Source organism: Mastigoproctus giganteus, chromosome 4, assembly GCF_048544385.1.
Source record: "Mastigoproctus giganteus isolate SK-2022 chromosome 4, ASM4854438v1, whole genome shotgun sequence".
Taxonomy (NCBI): Eukaryota; Metazoa; Arthropoda; class Arachnida; order Uropygi; family Thelyphonidae; genus Mastigoproctus; species Mastigoproctus giganteus.
This window is the reverse complement of record NC_143578.1, coordinates 85476602-85492642: the sequence shown is the minus strand read 5'-3', so window position 1 is coordinate 85492642 and position 16041 is coordinate 85476602. Positions and strand designations below refer to the sequence as shown.

Genomic DNA, 16041 nt, shown 5'->3' with positions numbered 1-16041 from the left:
TAATATCTGGGAAATTAAAATCCCCCATTATAAGACTCTCTGATTTACTGGCTCACTCTATTTCTCTGTACAGTTTCTTATTATACTCATCAGAGTTATTAGGCCTATAGCACACTCCTACTCTCAATTTTGATCTCCCAATGCTTATGTCACACCAAAAATTGACTCGACACTGCGCTGTCCAGTGATGTCGACTGGCTTCACTTCCTTGGATTTTATGTGTTTCTTAACTAATAGGGCGCCTCCGTAGCCAGGTGGGAAGGAGCAGCAATGCGTAGCACACGCTTCTTGAGTAGACCGGGGTTCGAGCCCGTCACCACCAAATACGGAGTATGCGGAAAGGTCAGGGAATGACCACCGCACATTCCCGGAGCAATATGGCCTTAGTTGCTATTGCTCCTAAAAACCAAATAATAATATAATAATATAATATCTTAATTAATAGCATAACCCCTCCTCCCTTCCTCCTGTCTATCCTTTCTGTAGACATTGTACTCCCCAAATTCAAGCTCTGCATTCCTTATATCTGTGTGACACCACGTCTCTGAAATCCCAACAATATCTGCCTTTGATGTTTTGAGCAATAACTAAAATTCATCAAATTTATTAACTAAACTCCTAGCATTGGTGTACACACAAGTATACATGCACCTGCTCTTCCTCTTAGCCACCCTAACACAACCCATGTGTTTACTTGTACCCCCATGATTCCCAGCAGTCTCTGTAATATCCTGCATCTTATTTCCCAGGCTGCTGCTCATTCCAATAGAAGCAGTGCAAGAATCACTTTCTCCTCTGCCAGTGGCTACTGTTAATCTATTAGTCCTTGTATCCCCCCAATCTAGTAGTTTTCCGACCCACTTAACACTGCCTCGATAGCATCAGCAAACATTCTTGCAACCTTTATATTTAAGTGTATCCCATCGATGTAGAAACAGTCTCTCCTGTTAACAAGTACAGACCAGGCTGAAAAAAATTCTACCCCTTGAGCCCTGCACAATCTTTCCAGGGCCGAATTGATCGACAGGGCTCTCATCATATACTCCCTCCTATCGTTAAAATTGGTAGGTTCTCTGGCAAGGTTCTTCACAAAATGCATTAGAAAAGGTCTGATGTCTAAGCAGTGGAATAATGCAATCATACTCTTGCTGCATATGAAAGGAGATAAATCAGAAATTGGAAATTATAGACCAATTAGCTTGTTAGCCCCCATCTAGAGGTTGTTCATAAGGGTCATTACTAACAGATTAGAAAGAATACTTGATGAGAATCAACCGAAAGATCAACCAGGCTTTAGGACAGGATTCTCAACAAGGGATCACCTTCATGTAATATCACAGCTAATGGAGAAAGTAAATGAATATAAAACACCATTATGCCTGGCATTTGCGGATTATGAAAAGGCATTTGACTCCATACAGCATAAGGCAACGTTTCAGGCACTGGAAAGACAAGGCATAGATACCCCATATATTATGATTTTGAAGAAAATATATGAGAACAGTACCTCCTTTATTACACTAGACCAGTGGTTTTCAACCGGGGGTGCCATGTAATTTGGGTTTAAGTTACTTAAACTTATTATTTTTTAAATTTATATGTTTATTTTATTATAAAAAGGTGTACAGTATCTTTTTAATTTTGTGGTGATCTTTAATTGATGATTACTTAGTACCTCTATATAAAGAATAAAATTATTATATACTGTATTATATATAATTTTTATTATGAAATGTAATTTTTATAATTATATTATTGTAATAACTATCATATAACATATATATATATATATTTACTATTATATATATATATATATATATATAACTTGGGCACTCACAAAAGAATGGAAGAGAAGCTGAGAACTACATAGCGAAGAATGCAACGCATTAGCATTAGTAGAGGCATATGATGCAAGAAAGCAAGCTTATGCAGCATCAGCCAAAAAAAAAAAAAAAAAAACTTCCACTTCACCCCTCATTTCGTTCGAAATACCTGTCCAGCTGAGCCTTAAATTTATTTAGGCTATCAACTTCCACAAGAAGGGATGGAAGTCTGTTCCACCAACCAACTACCCACTGGCTAAAGGCAAATTTCTGCACATCTGTCCTACATCTGCCTTTCCTAAATTTGAATTTATGCACTCACAGGTGATTATTCTGAGCAAGAGGAAGAATCCCATCAGCATTGGGCATGCTCAAACCATTGAAGGATTCAAGTCTTTATACACCTCTATTAGATCACTTCGCCGGTGCCTAGTATCTAGACACTGTAATTTGCAAAACTTAAACCTTTCTTCGTAAGAGTAACCCTTTGTTCCAATCACTAATCTTGTTGCCCTTCTCTGTACTCGTTCCAGAAGCTCTACATCCTTCTTGAAATGAGGCCTCCAGACCTGTATACAGTAGGCTGCGGACGTAGCCCAGTGGTCAGGAGCGAGAGTGCATAGCACGCGTTGCTTGAGTGGACCGGGGTTCAAGCCCGTGACTACTAAATACGATAAATATTTGTATTGGTGATTTATTTTAAACTCTGCTGACTTGGTTGTCGTGCCGGAGTATAAACAGAAAATTTACTCAAGGTGTTGCCTGACCATTGCCTTATACAAGGGAATAATCACCTCCTTATCCCTGCCTAGAAAAATTCCTGTCTTTCATTGACAAGACACCATGAGCTACTCTTGCAGCCCATCTGCACTGCTCAGAGAACTTCATATCTGCCTGCACAATTACCCCCAGGTCCTTTTCATTCTCTACCACTGTCTCTGTAGTACCACAGAGTTCATATGTTGCTCTGGGGTTGCTGTTTTCCATATGTATTACTTTACATTTGTCAATGTTAAACTTCATTTGCCACCTCTCAGCCCATCTGCTCAACCTTTCCAGATCCTGTTGCAGCAGCATAGCATCAGTAGTGTCCTTAACAACCCTGTCAACCTTTGTATCGTCTGCAAATTTGGACAATAAGCTTGATATACCATCATCAATATTATTTATAAATACAGAAAACAATAATGGACCCAACACTGAACCCTGAGGAACTCCACTAATAACATTAGTCCACGATGAGCAGTGTTCATTGATGACCACTCTCTGTCTTCTCCCCATCAACCACCCCTTTATCCATAGCAGCAATTTGCCTCCAATGCCACACTGCTCCAATTTGTGCAGCAGTCTTCCATGTGCAACAGTATCAAAAGCTTTTCTAAGCTCCAAGTATATAATATCAAAGTTATTCCCTGCATCCAGTTCTTTTGTGACTGCATCATAGTATCCAATTAGATTGGTCAGGCAAGACTTCCCCTTAACAAAACCATGCTGTGTCCGAGCTATAACTGAAGTCTTGTCTAGATGATCTTAACCAGTGCCTCCATTAATTTTTCTGGAACAGAAGTTAAACTCACAGGTCTATAATTACTTGTGTCAGCCTTTGATCCTCCTTTGTGTTGCCGACCGGGCTAGCCGAGTGGGTAAAGTACCTGCCCGGCAACCCAAAGGTCGCGGGTTCGATTTCCGCCTTGGGCTTGGATCAAAGTACTGCAAAAACCTTGGGAGGTGCAATATGGCCACAGAAGCCGATGTGCCAACAACTACCAAATCAAATCAATCAATCCTCCTTTGTGAATTGGGGTCACATTTTCACATCTCCAGTCTATGGGTACCTCCCCTGAGTCCAAGGAAATTCTCATTATTATGGCTAAGGGTTTGCTGACTTCCTTTGCTGCCTCCTTTAATATAACTGAATAGATCCCATCTACCCCAGGTGACTTTCTTGTGTTTATCTTCAACAATTTCTCCTCCACTTCACTCTCAGTTATTACAAGATTATCTAGCTTACTGCCAGAGTTGAATACACCTTTGGCATTCCCCTCTCTGAATAACTCCTCATGTGTGAATGTCGATGCAAAATATTCATTTAGTTTGTTAGCTACCCGAGCAGGATCATCAACAGTAGAACCATTGATATCAAGTGGACCAATCTGATTCATCCCCTTCCTTCTAGAATTTACATAAGTAAAGAACTCTTTGCTGTTTTTTTTTTTTGCATCCCTTGCCAAAGAGTTCTCGTAATCTGCCTTCGCCTGCCTAACCTCCTTTGGAACATGGTTACAGATCAACTTGTATCTATCATAGGCTTCTGTGTTACGTGTTAATTTATATGTATCCCATGCATTTTTCTTCTCTGCCATATGTTTCATTAGTTCATCTGACATCCATTTAGGCCTAAACCTTGAACAATATTTTTTAGTTGGTAGGTAAAGCCTAGTAGCTTCCAAGATAAGTTCTTTGAATGCTTCCCATTTTGAATTTGCTGTTGGTAACATCATCAGTTTGTCCCACTGTATAGAATTTAAATACTGTCTCAGCACCATCGTAGTCACCTTTACGAAAGCAATAACCCTTCCCTTTACCCCTGATGGTAGTTACCTCTTTGAGTAAATTCCACTTTGGCACACTGTGATCACTGCCACCCAGTGGTTCATTTACCTGCAGATTCTTAATGCATGTAGAATCTGTACTGATAATCAAATCAAGAGTATTACTCCCTCTAGTTGCCTCCCGAACATGCTGAAGTAGAAAACAATCATCCAGTAAATCCACAAAAGCCTTGCTAGTGTGTGTGAGTGACCAACCCACAAATTCCAGTCAATATCTGGGCAATTAAAATCCCCCTTTATAAGACTCTCTAATTTACTGGCCCACTCTATTTCCCTGTACGGTTTCTTATTATACTCAACGGGGTCATTAGGCCTATAGCACACACCTACTCTCAATTTTGATCTCCCAAACACTGCACTGTCCAGCAATTTCGACTGGCTTCACTTCCTTGGATTTTATGTGTTTCTTAACTAATAGCATAACCCCTCCTCCCTTCCTATCCTGTCTATTCTTTCTGTAGACGTTGTACTCCCCAAATTCCAGTTCTGCCTTCTTTATATCTGTGTGACACCATGTCTCTGATATCCCAAAAATATCCGCCTTTGATGCTTTGAACAATACTCAGATTTATTTACCAAACTCCTAGCATTGGTTTACATGCAAGTATACATGCACCTGTTCCTATTCTTAGCTACCCTAACACAACCCATGTGTTTACTTGTACCGCAATGACTCCCAGCAGTCTCTGAAATATCCTGCATCTTGTTTTCCAGGCTTCTCCTCATTCCAATAGAAGCAGTGCAAGAATCACTTTCACTTCTGCCATTGGCTACTGTTAATCTATTAGTCCTTTTATCCCCCCCAAGCTAGCAGTTTTCCGACCCACCTATTACTGCCTCGATAGCATCAGCAAATATTCTTGCGTCCTTTCTATTTAAGTGTATCCCATCCCTCTAGAAGCAGTCTCTCCTGTCAACAAGCTCAGAATAGGCTGAAAAAAATTCTACCCCTTGAGCCTTGCACAATCTCTCCAGGGCCGAATTGATTGACAAGCTCTCATCATGTACTCCCTCCTATCGTGTCTGGGCAGAATTGCAGACACTTTCAAATTCAACCCTAATTCATGACTTTTTTTCAACAAGTGACCTGTACTTGTTAAGCAATTCTGCCGGTCTCCTACTCTTTATATCATTAGTGCCAACGTGTGCAACTATTTCACCTTTTGTGCCCTTAAAAGATGATATCCGCTCTACAGCATCATCAACCTTTGCCCCTGGCAGACATACCCTGGTCCTGTTCCACCTATCGTTTTTACAAAGCATGTTATCTGTTGCCCTGACTATAGAGTCACCAACAACTACTAGTTCCTGTGGGACCAGCGCATTCTGCCTTGGGGGTTGCTACTGTGTTGCGTGATGACCAAGTGCAAGCTCTGGCGTTGATGTGGGTAGCTGAGAGCTTGATGGGCCCCTCAATTTAGATCCTTCGTGGGCATCCACCCTGTCCTTCAAGCTCTTATATAGGCCCATAACAACGCTGAATTGTTGCCTGGTTTCGTTACACTCCTTGCATCGCGCGCGCACACACAAAGACATCCCCCATGGCAATATCATGTCCTGTACCCGATTACTCCACAAACATCATGCAAGCAGTGCATTTTAAAAGGCTGTGATTCAATGGGCAACTCCCCCCCCCCCTCAGTTCTCCTCTGAGCCACAGCACTCCCATTAGCTTGAGCCTTTTGATTTGCTGCTCTGGTCTGAGTCATGAGTTCGATTTAATTTCAATAAAATTTCAATTTCAGTACAAAATTATAACCCTAAACTTGTATCCCACCACAGTTATAATGCTATTTATATTTTTCAGTATCAAGTATTATCTACGAGTTTCATTTATATAACTTCCGTATCAAGTTATGTATTAATTAATTATGTTACGTTTGTAATCTAAGTTGTTATATGTATTTAGTTAAAAGTACAATTTAATTGGCAACGAAGTGTAACAAAATTAATAGATTTTACTGATTAATTGATAATATTATATTATATACTATACTATACTTACGCTATCTAGTTCGGTATATAATGTTGTATCGTATAACAATTACGGCAAGTTATGAACCGTACTTCTACGGACACTTAAGTATTAATTAACTTCCAAATCTCGCTGTCTCAATTCAGAATAAACTATCGATCAGACGAGTGCCTCGACCTCGTGGACAAACGGAAACAGGCAAAGTTGGTCGACTTTGAACGGTACCGCCAGCTAAACCGAGAAGTCCGACAAAGAATGACAGCAGAAAGAGAAGCATACTGGAACCGAGTGGCAGATGATCTTGAAGTGGCGGCTTCCAAGAACGAGTACTGCACTCTCTACCGCACCCTCAGATGTCTGAGTGGAAAGACCAAAGTGACTAGTGACAACATCAAGAATGCTGATGGGACCTTCGTGCGATCACCATCCAAACGCCTGCAACGGTGGAGTGAATTCTTCAAAGCTTTGTATAATCACGACCCACCTCAGGGACCGCCAGCAACAGCACTCTCGATCGACCCCCCTGAGGTCTCCATGGTCGATGTTGAGCCTACAGTAGAAGAAGTGAAAGCAGCCATACAATCCCTGAAGAATGGCAGGGCACCAGGAGTGGACCAAGTCACCACAGAAGCGATCAAAGCCGGGGGAGATGTACTGCTTCGCCGACTACACTCGCTCCTCAAAACCATCTGGTGCACTGAACAAATTCCGCTAACATGGAGGAAAGCCATTATCGTACCGATCCACAAGAAAGGTGATAACCGGGACTGCAAGAACTACCGTGGCATCAGCCTCCTTTCCATCATCGAAAAGGTCTTTATGAAGATCATCCAGTCAAGACTGCAGAAACATTGTGAGCAAACCAGTCGAGAAGAACAGGCAGGATTTAGACCCGGGCGAGGATGCTGTGATCAAATCTTTGCCATTCGTCAGCTGATGGAGGAGAGGATCCAGTGTGGACAGCGAACCGTCATTGTTTTCATTGACTTTAAGTCTGCTTTCGACTGTGTCCACCGGCCTGCCTTATGGAAACTACTAGAGGCTGAACATGTAGAAAAGTCATCACACTCCTCCAAACTGCATACAACGGTTTAACCAGCCAGGTGTGCATCCGGAACGATTTATCTGAGGAATTTACCATCCAAACTGGAGTCTGCCAAGGGGATGTAGCCTCCCCGTTGCTTTTCAACATTGTGGTCGACGCCATTATGAGGCAAGCATTCAGAAACAGACAGGGCATACAATATGACAAGGATCACTATGTGACTGACCTGATGTTTGCTGATGATAGTGCTATCCTTGCCAGTAACGACGCTGAAGCCACGGACATCCTCTACGACATTGCCCGCATTGCCCGGCCATACGGTTTGAAGATCAATGCTGGTAAGACAAAGGCCCTGACAACAGTTGGGTTGCAAGCCACCATCTATCTCGAAGGCGTCCAGATCGAGCAAGTGCAGGACTTTTAATACCTTGGGTCGCTGGTCCAGGAGAAGAAAGTTGCATCCACCATGGAAATCCACAGCAGAATTGGACAGGCGGCCACTGCGTTCGCCTCGCTCAAATGGTGTCTGTGGAAGAGGACCAACATTTCTACAAAGACTAAAATCTGACTCTTCCGGACTTTGATCCTGCCCATTCTTCTTTACGGATTGGAAACATGGATTTGTCTCAAGTTAGATTTGAACAAACTTGAGGTATTCCAAATGCGATGCCTGCGGCAGATCTTGGGCATCTCTCTTCGCGACCGCATCACTAATGATCCCATCTGTGCCCAATGCCAAAAGCAACTAACCATTGCCGACCAAATCCAGAAGCGAAGGCTTAGATGGTTTGGCCACATATGTAGAATGGGCACGAACAGAATACCATCCAGACTCCTTTGGAGACGACCCACCCAATGGAGCATCCAATGCACCGCGCCTAGGAAAACGTGGGCCAAGCAAGTGGAAAATGACATGAAGAGCCGACGTCTCGACCTTAACCAGGCCAGGACTGACGCCATTGATCGTCAGGTATGGAAGAACATCACAGAGCAAGTCCGAAACCCTGCGGCACCTACAGCAGCATACTGGTTGCGTGGCCAACCGCCTCCCCCAGCTGCCAGCTAAGGACCGAAGAAGAAGAAGAAGAAGAAGACTAGGTCTATAAGCTTCTTATAGAAAATAATTTGATGTATCAATTGGTCAATAAAGCGGCTAAATATGGCTAAAAACTTCTTGTTCAGTATAGCTGTAACTTGTAACACGATGCTTTTATGCAATTACAAGGCCAAGTAAAGAATAAATACACCAGATTAATCAGAATATCACAAAATAATGCTATACTACTAAATTTAAATTAAAAGTTTTAGAAAATCAATAAATAAGAAAATCCACTTAGCGGCTTTGAACACGTCTGGCTCCCACTAGCCTTGTCAGCAGACTCGTAACATTTCTCATTATTTCTCATTATATTGGAAATCAGACTTTTAGATAAGAAGAGAAACACATGGATTAGGCAGCAAACTCGAGTAAAGGACATTCTTATCAAAACTAAAGAACCAAAATGGCCTTGGGCAGGACACATAGCTCGAAGACATGATGACAGATAGACTAAGAAAATAACAGAATGGTACCGAAGAGGAGCTAGAAGAAAACCTGGAAGACAACGGTGGAGATGGATAGATGAAATTCATGAGTTTGTGGGTAGTAAATGGATGGCCATTGCACAAAACGGAAGGAACTGGTTAGTTGTTGGAGAGGCCTTCATCCTGCAGTGGATTGAAAATGGCTGATGATGATGATGAATAAACTATTTTGGTAAGTGCTTTCTTTTAATGGTTCTGCAGAGTGCAGATGCTTTTCTGTGTTAGGTGCCGTTACAAGGTTTTACCTCAGTCTCCACAAACACTGTGCCGAGCCTGAGATTATCTGGTTAAAAGATATACTGTTAGAGCCAGATGATATTCTTTCTTCATATGATGTTGTATCTTTGTATACAAATGTAGATTTAAACTTTACCTTAGTTAAAATTCAATCATTATTAGAATGAGACTTAACTTAAAAAGCAAACTAAACTTTTACCAAAAGATATTGTTAAACTCACCTCCTTTGTATTATTAGCAAAATGTTTTAAACATAATTCCTACACTTTTCAGCAAATTTTTTATCTATGATCTTCAATTCTTCATGGGTCTTTCTTCTGTTGAAACAGCATAATTACACCTGATGTTATATATAAAATTAAAATTATCCCATGCTATTCTGATATTATTTTTGATATATTCCATGCAAAATTAAAGTATACTCTTGAGTTAGAAGAAAGCAACACACACACACACACACACACTCACTCAACTGTATTTTCAAAATACTGTTCATTTGAAGAAAGAGCTTGCCCTCCTCTAATATATGATGGCATAAAATGGTTAGAAATTCGCAATGCATTGGGTCTATCTCCATTAGATCTAGACTTTCTGATGTCCCAAACATCTGTGCTTATTACCATACCTATAGCTTTTGTAATAATGTCAGTAAAACTGAATTAGCTCGTCATGTTGACCTTTCTGAATAAAGCCCATATGCTAATTTAACTTCCTAATGATTATAAATTGCACACCATGGTAACAATAGTTATTAAACTTTGAGTGAACGCGAAAACATTGTTAACATTGGGACACGAGTCGGAAATTCAAACATATGGAATTTGAATAATATACAGTTCGATCCTCTTCAGTCAATAACTTTTAACTCTTCTCAGTAGCATGTTTTCTTCCATTTTTTAAATTCTGGACTCTTATGTGTGCATTTTAACAGTAATCGAGGATGGAATGTCTGAAATTAACCACTGAAAAGGAACCCCTTGTTGTCATCAATATTTACTGTAATTTCTGCTAATGCTGTTTTATTATTTTTATATACACCAATGAGCCAAAACATTATGACCAGCGAGTCATTATTCAAATCAAAGTAACTACAGGTGAACTACGGTGTGTGCGCGGGTCGGGACATGGTATAAAAAACACCTGATACTGAGCTCCGTTAATCAGTGTTACTCTTGTTCTTCAGATGGGAAAGACTTAGTTTGACAAAGGCCAAATTGTAATGCCCAGACAACTGGGTCAGAGCATATCTGAAACATCACGGCTGGTGGAGTGCGCACGGTATGCCATGGTTAGTACCTACCGAAAGTGGTCCGAGGAGGGGGAACCCATGAACCGCTGGTGAGATGTTGGCTCATCGATGCTCAAAGTGAGCGAAGGCTCTCCCAGATGGTACGTGGCAACAGAAGGGCGACTGTGGCACAACTCGGTGGTAATTGGAATGTTGGTGACGGGAGTAACGTGTCACAACACACAGTACATTGAACCCTACTGAAAATGGAGCTGCATAGCCACAGGCCGCTCCGAGTGTCCATGCTAACCACGGTTCACCGGCAACAGCACCTACAATGGGCACATGAACATTGAAACTGGACTTTGAGTGATTGGAAGAAGTTCATCTGGTCCGATGAATCACGTTTCCTATTGCACCATATGGATGGCCAGGTACATGTGTGTGTCGTTTACCTTGGGAAGTGATGACGCTTGGATGCACCATGGGACGAAAACAAGCTGGTGGCGGCAGTGTCATGCTTTGGGTGATGTTCTCCTGGGATACCCTGGGTCCAACCATCCATGTGCCGGGCACTCTGTCATCTACCACTTACCTAAACATCATTGCTGACCAGGTACACCCTTTCATGGCAATGGTCTTCCAATCTAGCAGTGCTGTCTTTCAGCAGGATAATGTGCCATACCACACCACCCGGATTGTTTGAGACTAGTTCGCGGAACATGAGGAAGACTTCCAGGTATTGTCTGTCCTCCAAATTCCCCAGACATTATTATTATTATTAGCTTTATGGTGCAAGGAAGCCTGAGGCTTATGCTGCACCAGCCAAAAAAAAATTCCCGAGTTACCCTAAGAGAGAGAGAGAGAGAGAGTCAAAAGGGAATCACCAAGAAAGAGAAGAATGATGATATCCAGCTCAGGACCCTGGGTGTGCCAAGCCCATACTCACCAGATGTGAGCCCCTGGGTCAATCCTATTGAGCATCTGTTGTTTGTGCTGGAACAGCAACTCCGATCTGCGGCATCTCAACCATGGACCTTACAGGAGTTAAAGGATCTGCCGTTTACATGTTGGTACCAGATACCACAAAACATATTTAGAAATCTTTTAGCGTCAATGCCTCGCTGGAAATGAGCTGTTTTGGCTGCACATGGAGGACCAACATCATATTAGGTAGGTTGTTATAATGTTTTGGCTCATCGGTGTATATATATATATATAGTTTTTATTTTTACATTTCCATTCATCATGAACTATTTCCATTCCTTGTGGTTTTATATGATGATCCGTCTGTGAGGTGCACTTCTGAATGATAATGTATTAATTTTATTTTATTATTTATTTTTTTTGCATTTTATAATCATCTTCTTTCAACCATGTATTTATAATCAAGCAGATATAATGGTAAATGAATTAAGATAAAGCTTTGTTATACTTAACGTTTTGTATATATGTAATATATAATCATTATATGCCTTGCTTTAATTAGTAAGCATCACACCAAACAAATTCCAGAAACACCTCCAGAGTTACTATGTTTATTTTTTTCCCCTTCTTTGGGGATGGTGACCCAGAATGTTAACAATGTTTGGAATATTCATTGGTTTCAAGTGCCAGAATAGCAAATATAGTTTCATACATAGTCACTAATTGAGGAAAGAAGCACATGGGCAAAAGTTACTCTGAATAATTCTGTCCTTGCATTTAGCGGAAAGGCAGATTTGTACAGAACCACTGAGGGATCTATCATATAGAAAGATTTTGCATATGCAAGTAGTTTCTGCATGATGTTTGCCACAGAATCAATACTCAAATGGACCTCATGGGCATTTCAAGAATTTTTTAGTGTATTTTTCCCCATAACTAATTACTCTACTTTCTTTATATACTCCTCTATGACATATATAGAGGTTGGGGTCTCCCAATATTTCTACATTGTGAATAGTAATGCATCTCCACTTCAATGTTCTTTCTATAGATTGTCTATAGAATGGGCAAGCTTCCCTATATAATTGTCCTTGATAGTAGAGAAGCTTCACCAATATGCTAGTAAGCATCACACCACTCTCTAATTGCTATTCAATTAGAGAGGCCTGGGATTGAATCTCCCCCTCCCACCGAGACTGGAGGAATACTTAAAGTCCGCTTTAATTTTGGCTTTAGTTAGCTGATCTCAAGCAGAGGGGAAAAAGGTCCTTTCAGTTATCAAAGGGAAGTCTTTTTCATCCAGTATATAATATAGATTGTAATGTGCAATACATACAACAAAACTGTATAAACTGGAGTATCATATGGGCTGATGCACTATGGTGTTAGTAGTTAATGTGGCAAAAATTTCTAAATCCACCCCAGGGGCCCACATCTGGTAAGTATGGGCTTGGCACACCCAGGGCCCTGAGATGGATATCATCATTCTTCTCTTTCTTGGTGATTCCTTTCTACTTCTCTCTCTCTCTCTCTCTCTCTCTCTCTCTCTCTCTCTCTCTCTCTCTCTCTCTCTCTCTCACAGTACCTGGGAATGTTTTTTGGCTGGTGCAGTATAAGCCTCAGGTTTCTTTGCACCATATGGCTAATAATAATAATAAAAATTTATAATATTCTGGCAAGAATAATGGCAAGAGAAGAATTTATTGGGTTGTCACATGTTTTGAAAGATCTGGGTTCAGATTCTTTCCTAGATTTGAGTAATTCTTAAGGACTGATCTCAGGAGGTTTCTTTTGTGTTAGTTAGTATTTTTTTTTTTTTTTGTGTTCTGAGTTTTTCAGTCCATACAGAATGAAATTAGGCCTGAACACATTTGTACAAATGTAATACATACTATACAAACTGGAGTTTGACCAAATATTTTATTTGGTCAAACTACTCCTTGGAAAAGTTTATTTCCAAGGAGTAAAAAGGAAGTGGATGACAAATCTGTACTTCACTTGTCATTTCCATCTCCTGTAGACTCTGTAACAAGATGATAATTGTAGAATTACTAACATCATACAACTACTGCACAGATTTTAAATATAGACAAATATAGAAGAGAGCATTTCTGTAGTTGTTCTTTCTAGGTGAATATGGATTTTTAGTGAACAGTGCTCATAAATTTAAATAAGTAAAAAATGATTGTTTAAATTAATTTTCAAGTTCAGTAACTTGCTCCTGTTTTTTTCTTAGTAGAACATGACATGATTTCTAATTATAGGGATAATATCAATACAGACATTTATGGAGCTAATTTATACAACCGATACCTACAGAAGCGAGCCAAGCTTCAACACAAAGAAAAGGAAACTTTGGCAATACTCGGAGTCAGTGCTGGTTCCAGAACAATGCATTCTCCAGTGCAGTCTAGAGTGGACATGATAATGGGTTCCCATATGAATGTGGAAGTAAGCTTGAAATATTTTATTTACACTAGAGTTATTTTATTTTTTTTTTCTTTAATCTATAAAATCAGTTAATATCATTCTGGTAATTAAGCCTAATTTATCTTACTCTCCTTTAATTGTAGTGTAAACAAAAACATGCTGTAATATGTCTTTACTTGAAACCTGTAGATTGAGGCTTCATAATAGATGGTTGCATGAAAATCGCTTTGAAAATTACATGAAAAGATTGCACCTTTTGACCCCAGGTATCTGATTTTGGCTTGCAATTGCTGATACTGAAGAATTTTTGTGAAATTCAGATTCAGAATTTGATGAAACTGAATCAATAATACATAAATAGATACAGAGGGTATTATTGCATTAAAAAAAAAGTAATGATGAGTTTTATTTATATTTTATTTAAAGAATTGTGATTTGATTTTTGACAGTAATTTTACTCTGGGGTTGAGCAGTAAAGTCAAAATAAGAATGCATTGTAGTCAAGTACAAGGGTACAAATGTGCATGTGCTTTGAGTGATTGTGGTTCAAGCCCATATGACTATTGAATATGGTATAATGTTCTTGTATTCTGTGTATCTTTTGAACTCCATTGACCTTGTGTGGTCATCCTGGAGTATAAAAAGAATATTTATTTATTATTAATAACTCACTAGGACCATTAGAACTTCCAGAGACATGACATATAAGTTTAAGACTGTTGTGTGTCCATTTGCCAGTTCCTGAAATGTTTAATTTTTTGTTTTGCAGAGTGAATGATGCTACAGGTATTGAAACTTCTCTCTGTTGCAGCAGGAGTAGCTAGCATGTGCAATATGTTGACTGAGTAAATTGCAGTCAATATATTACACATATGGCATGTGCAATATATTGACAGCAGTTTACTCAGTTTTAACCTATAACTCTCCATCAAACAGTGCTGGATTAAGGCACAGGCTAACAGGGCAGCCACCTGGGGCACCATTCTTACAGGGGAACCAGAAGCTGAAGAGAAAGGGAAGCATTTCTATACAAAACCTTATGCAGCTTTCTAGAATGTGCAAAGGGGCGTCAAAATAATTTTTCTGCCCTAGTATACCTTAGTCTGGCCCTGCCATCAAATTGCAGGGCCCACATGCAAAACATACTTTAGTTAACAAAAAATCCTTCCTTTGCTCTGGATTCAGCTGCTCTGCTATTACTTTTCCCAAAGATTCTTAACCATACATTTCTGTCATCACTAAATTGTATATGAAGTCAGTTCCTCACACCTCTCAGGTGCCTCCGTAGCCAGAGGTGGGAAGGAGCAGCAGTGCGTAGCACATGCTTCTTGATTAGACCGGGGTTCGAGCCCGTGACCACCAAATACAGAGGATGCGGAAAGGTCAGGGAATGACCACCGCATATCCCCGGAGCAATATGGCCTTAGTTGCTAATGCTCCTAAAAACCAAAATAATAACAATAATAACTCGCACCTCTCATCTGAATCTGATCTTAAGTTAGACATTCTTCACTTTATTTTGTATCTATGTTTAGTACAAAATGAATTCCTTTTAAAGTTATATTTCTTCTATCTTGAAATTGGTTAACAACTGTTTTTCTTCTTCCTTCAGAAATTAGCTTTAAGTATCTGACGTATGTGTTAAAAGGTGTAAATTTTTTTTTGAAACACTCTGTAACCATTCTGATTCTTAACTTAGTAGATTCCAAAATTGCAATCCACTTCGAACTATGACTGATTACATCAGGCAGTATGCACATCCAAAATGTCTTCATCTGCATGTCACATCATATAGAATTGGTGTGGTATTGCTCTCTCTTAAGGAAAATACAGTATATTTTATTGAAACTATCAAATCTTCTTTCACAAATAGAAGTTGAAGAATTTGTTTCAAATATAATTAAGCTCTATAAAAAAAAATACAATTGAACCCACCTGGCATTTACTCATAATTAGTTTGTGCCTTTAAGCACATGATGTCACCAATTTAAGACTCTAATGCATTAGGGCTTAAAGCCTCAGCCAGAAAGAGATTAGACTGTGTATTTTAGTGCAAATGCATCATTTATACACAACTAAAAAGAAATTAGCAAATTTGCAATAGCGGCATCATTTTAAGTTACATCTCATATTGTGAATACCTTCACAACGAGTTATAAATGATACAAATTGAATTTACA

General features: G+C 39.8%; 1 protein-coding gene across 1 annotated transcript in view; it reads left to right on the top strand.

The window, feature by feature from the left end:
• LOC150086882 (haloacid dehalogenase-like hydrolase domain-containing 5) overlaps positions 1–16041 on the top strand; it is a 387404-nt gene that overhangs the window by 317400 nt on the left and 53963 nt on the right. Inside the window, exon 9 of the mRNA XM_090371650.1 lies at positions 13696–13882. Coding sequence (XP_090227776.1) covers positions 13696–13882 — 187 coding nt within the window. The remainder of the gene's footprint in view (positions 1–13695; positions 13883–16041) is intronic.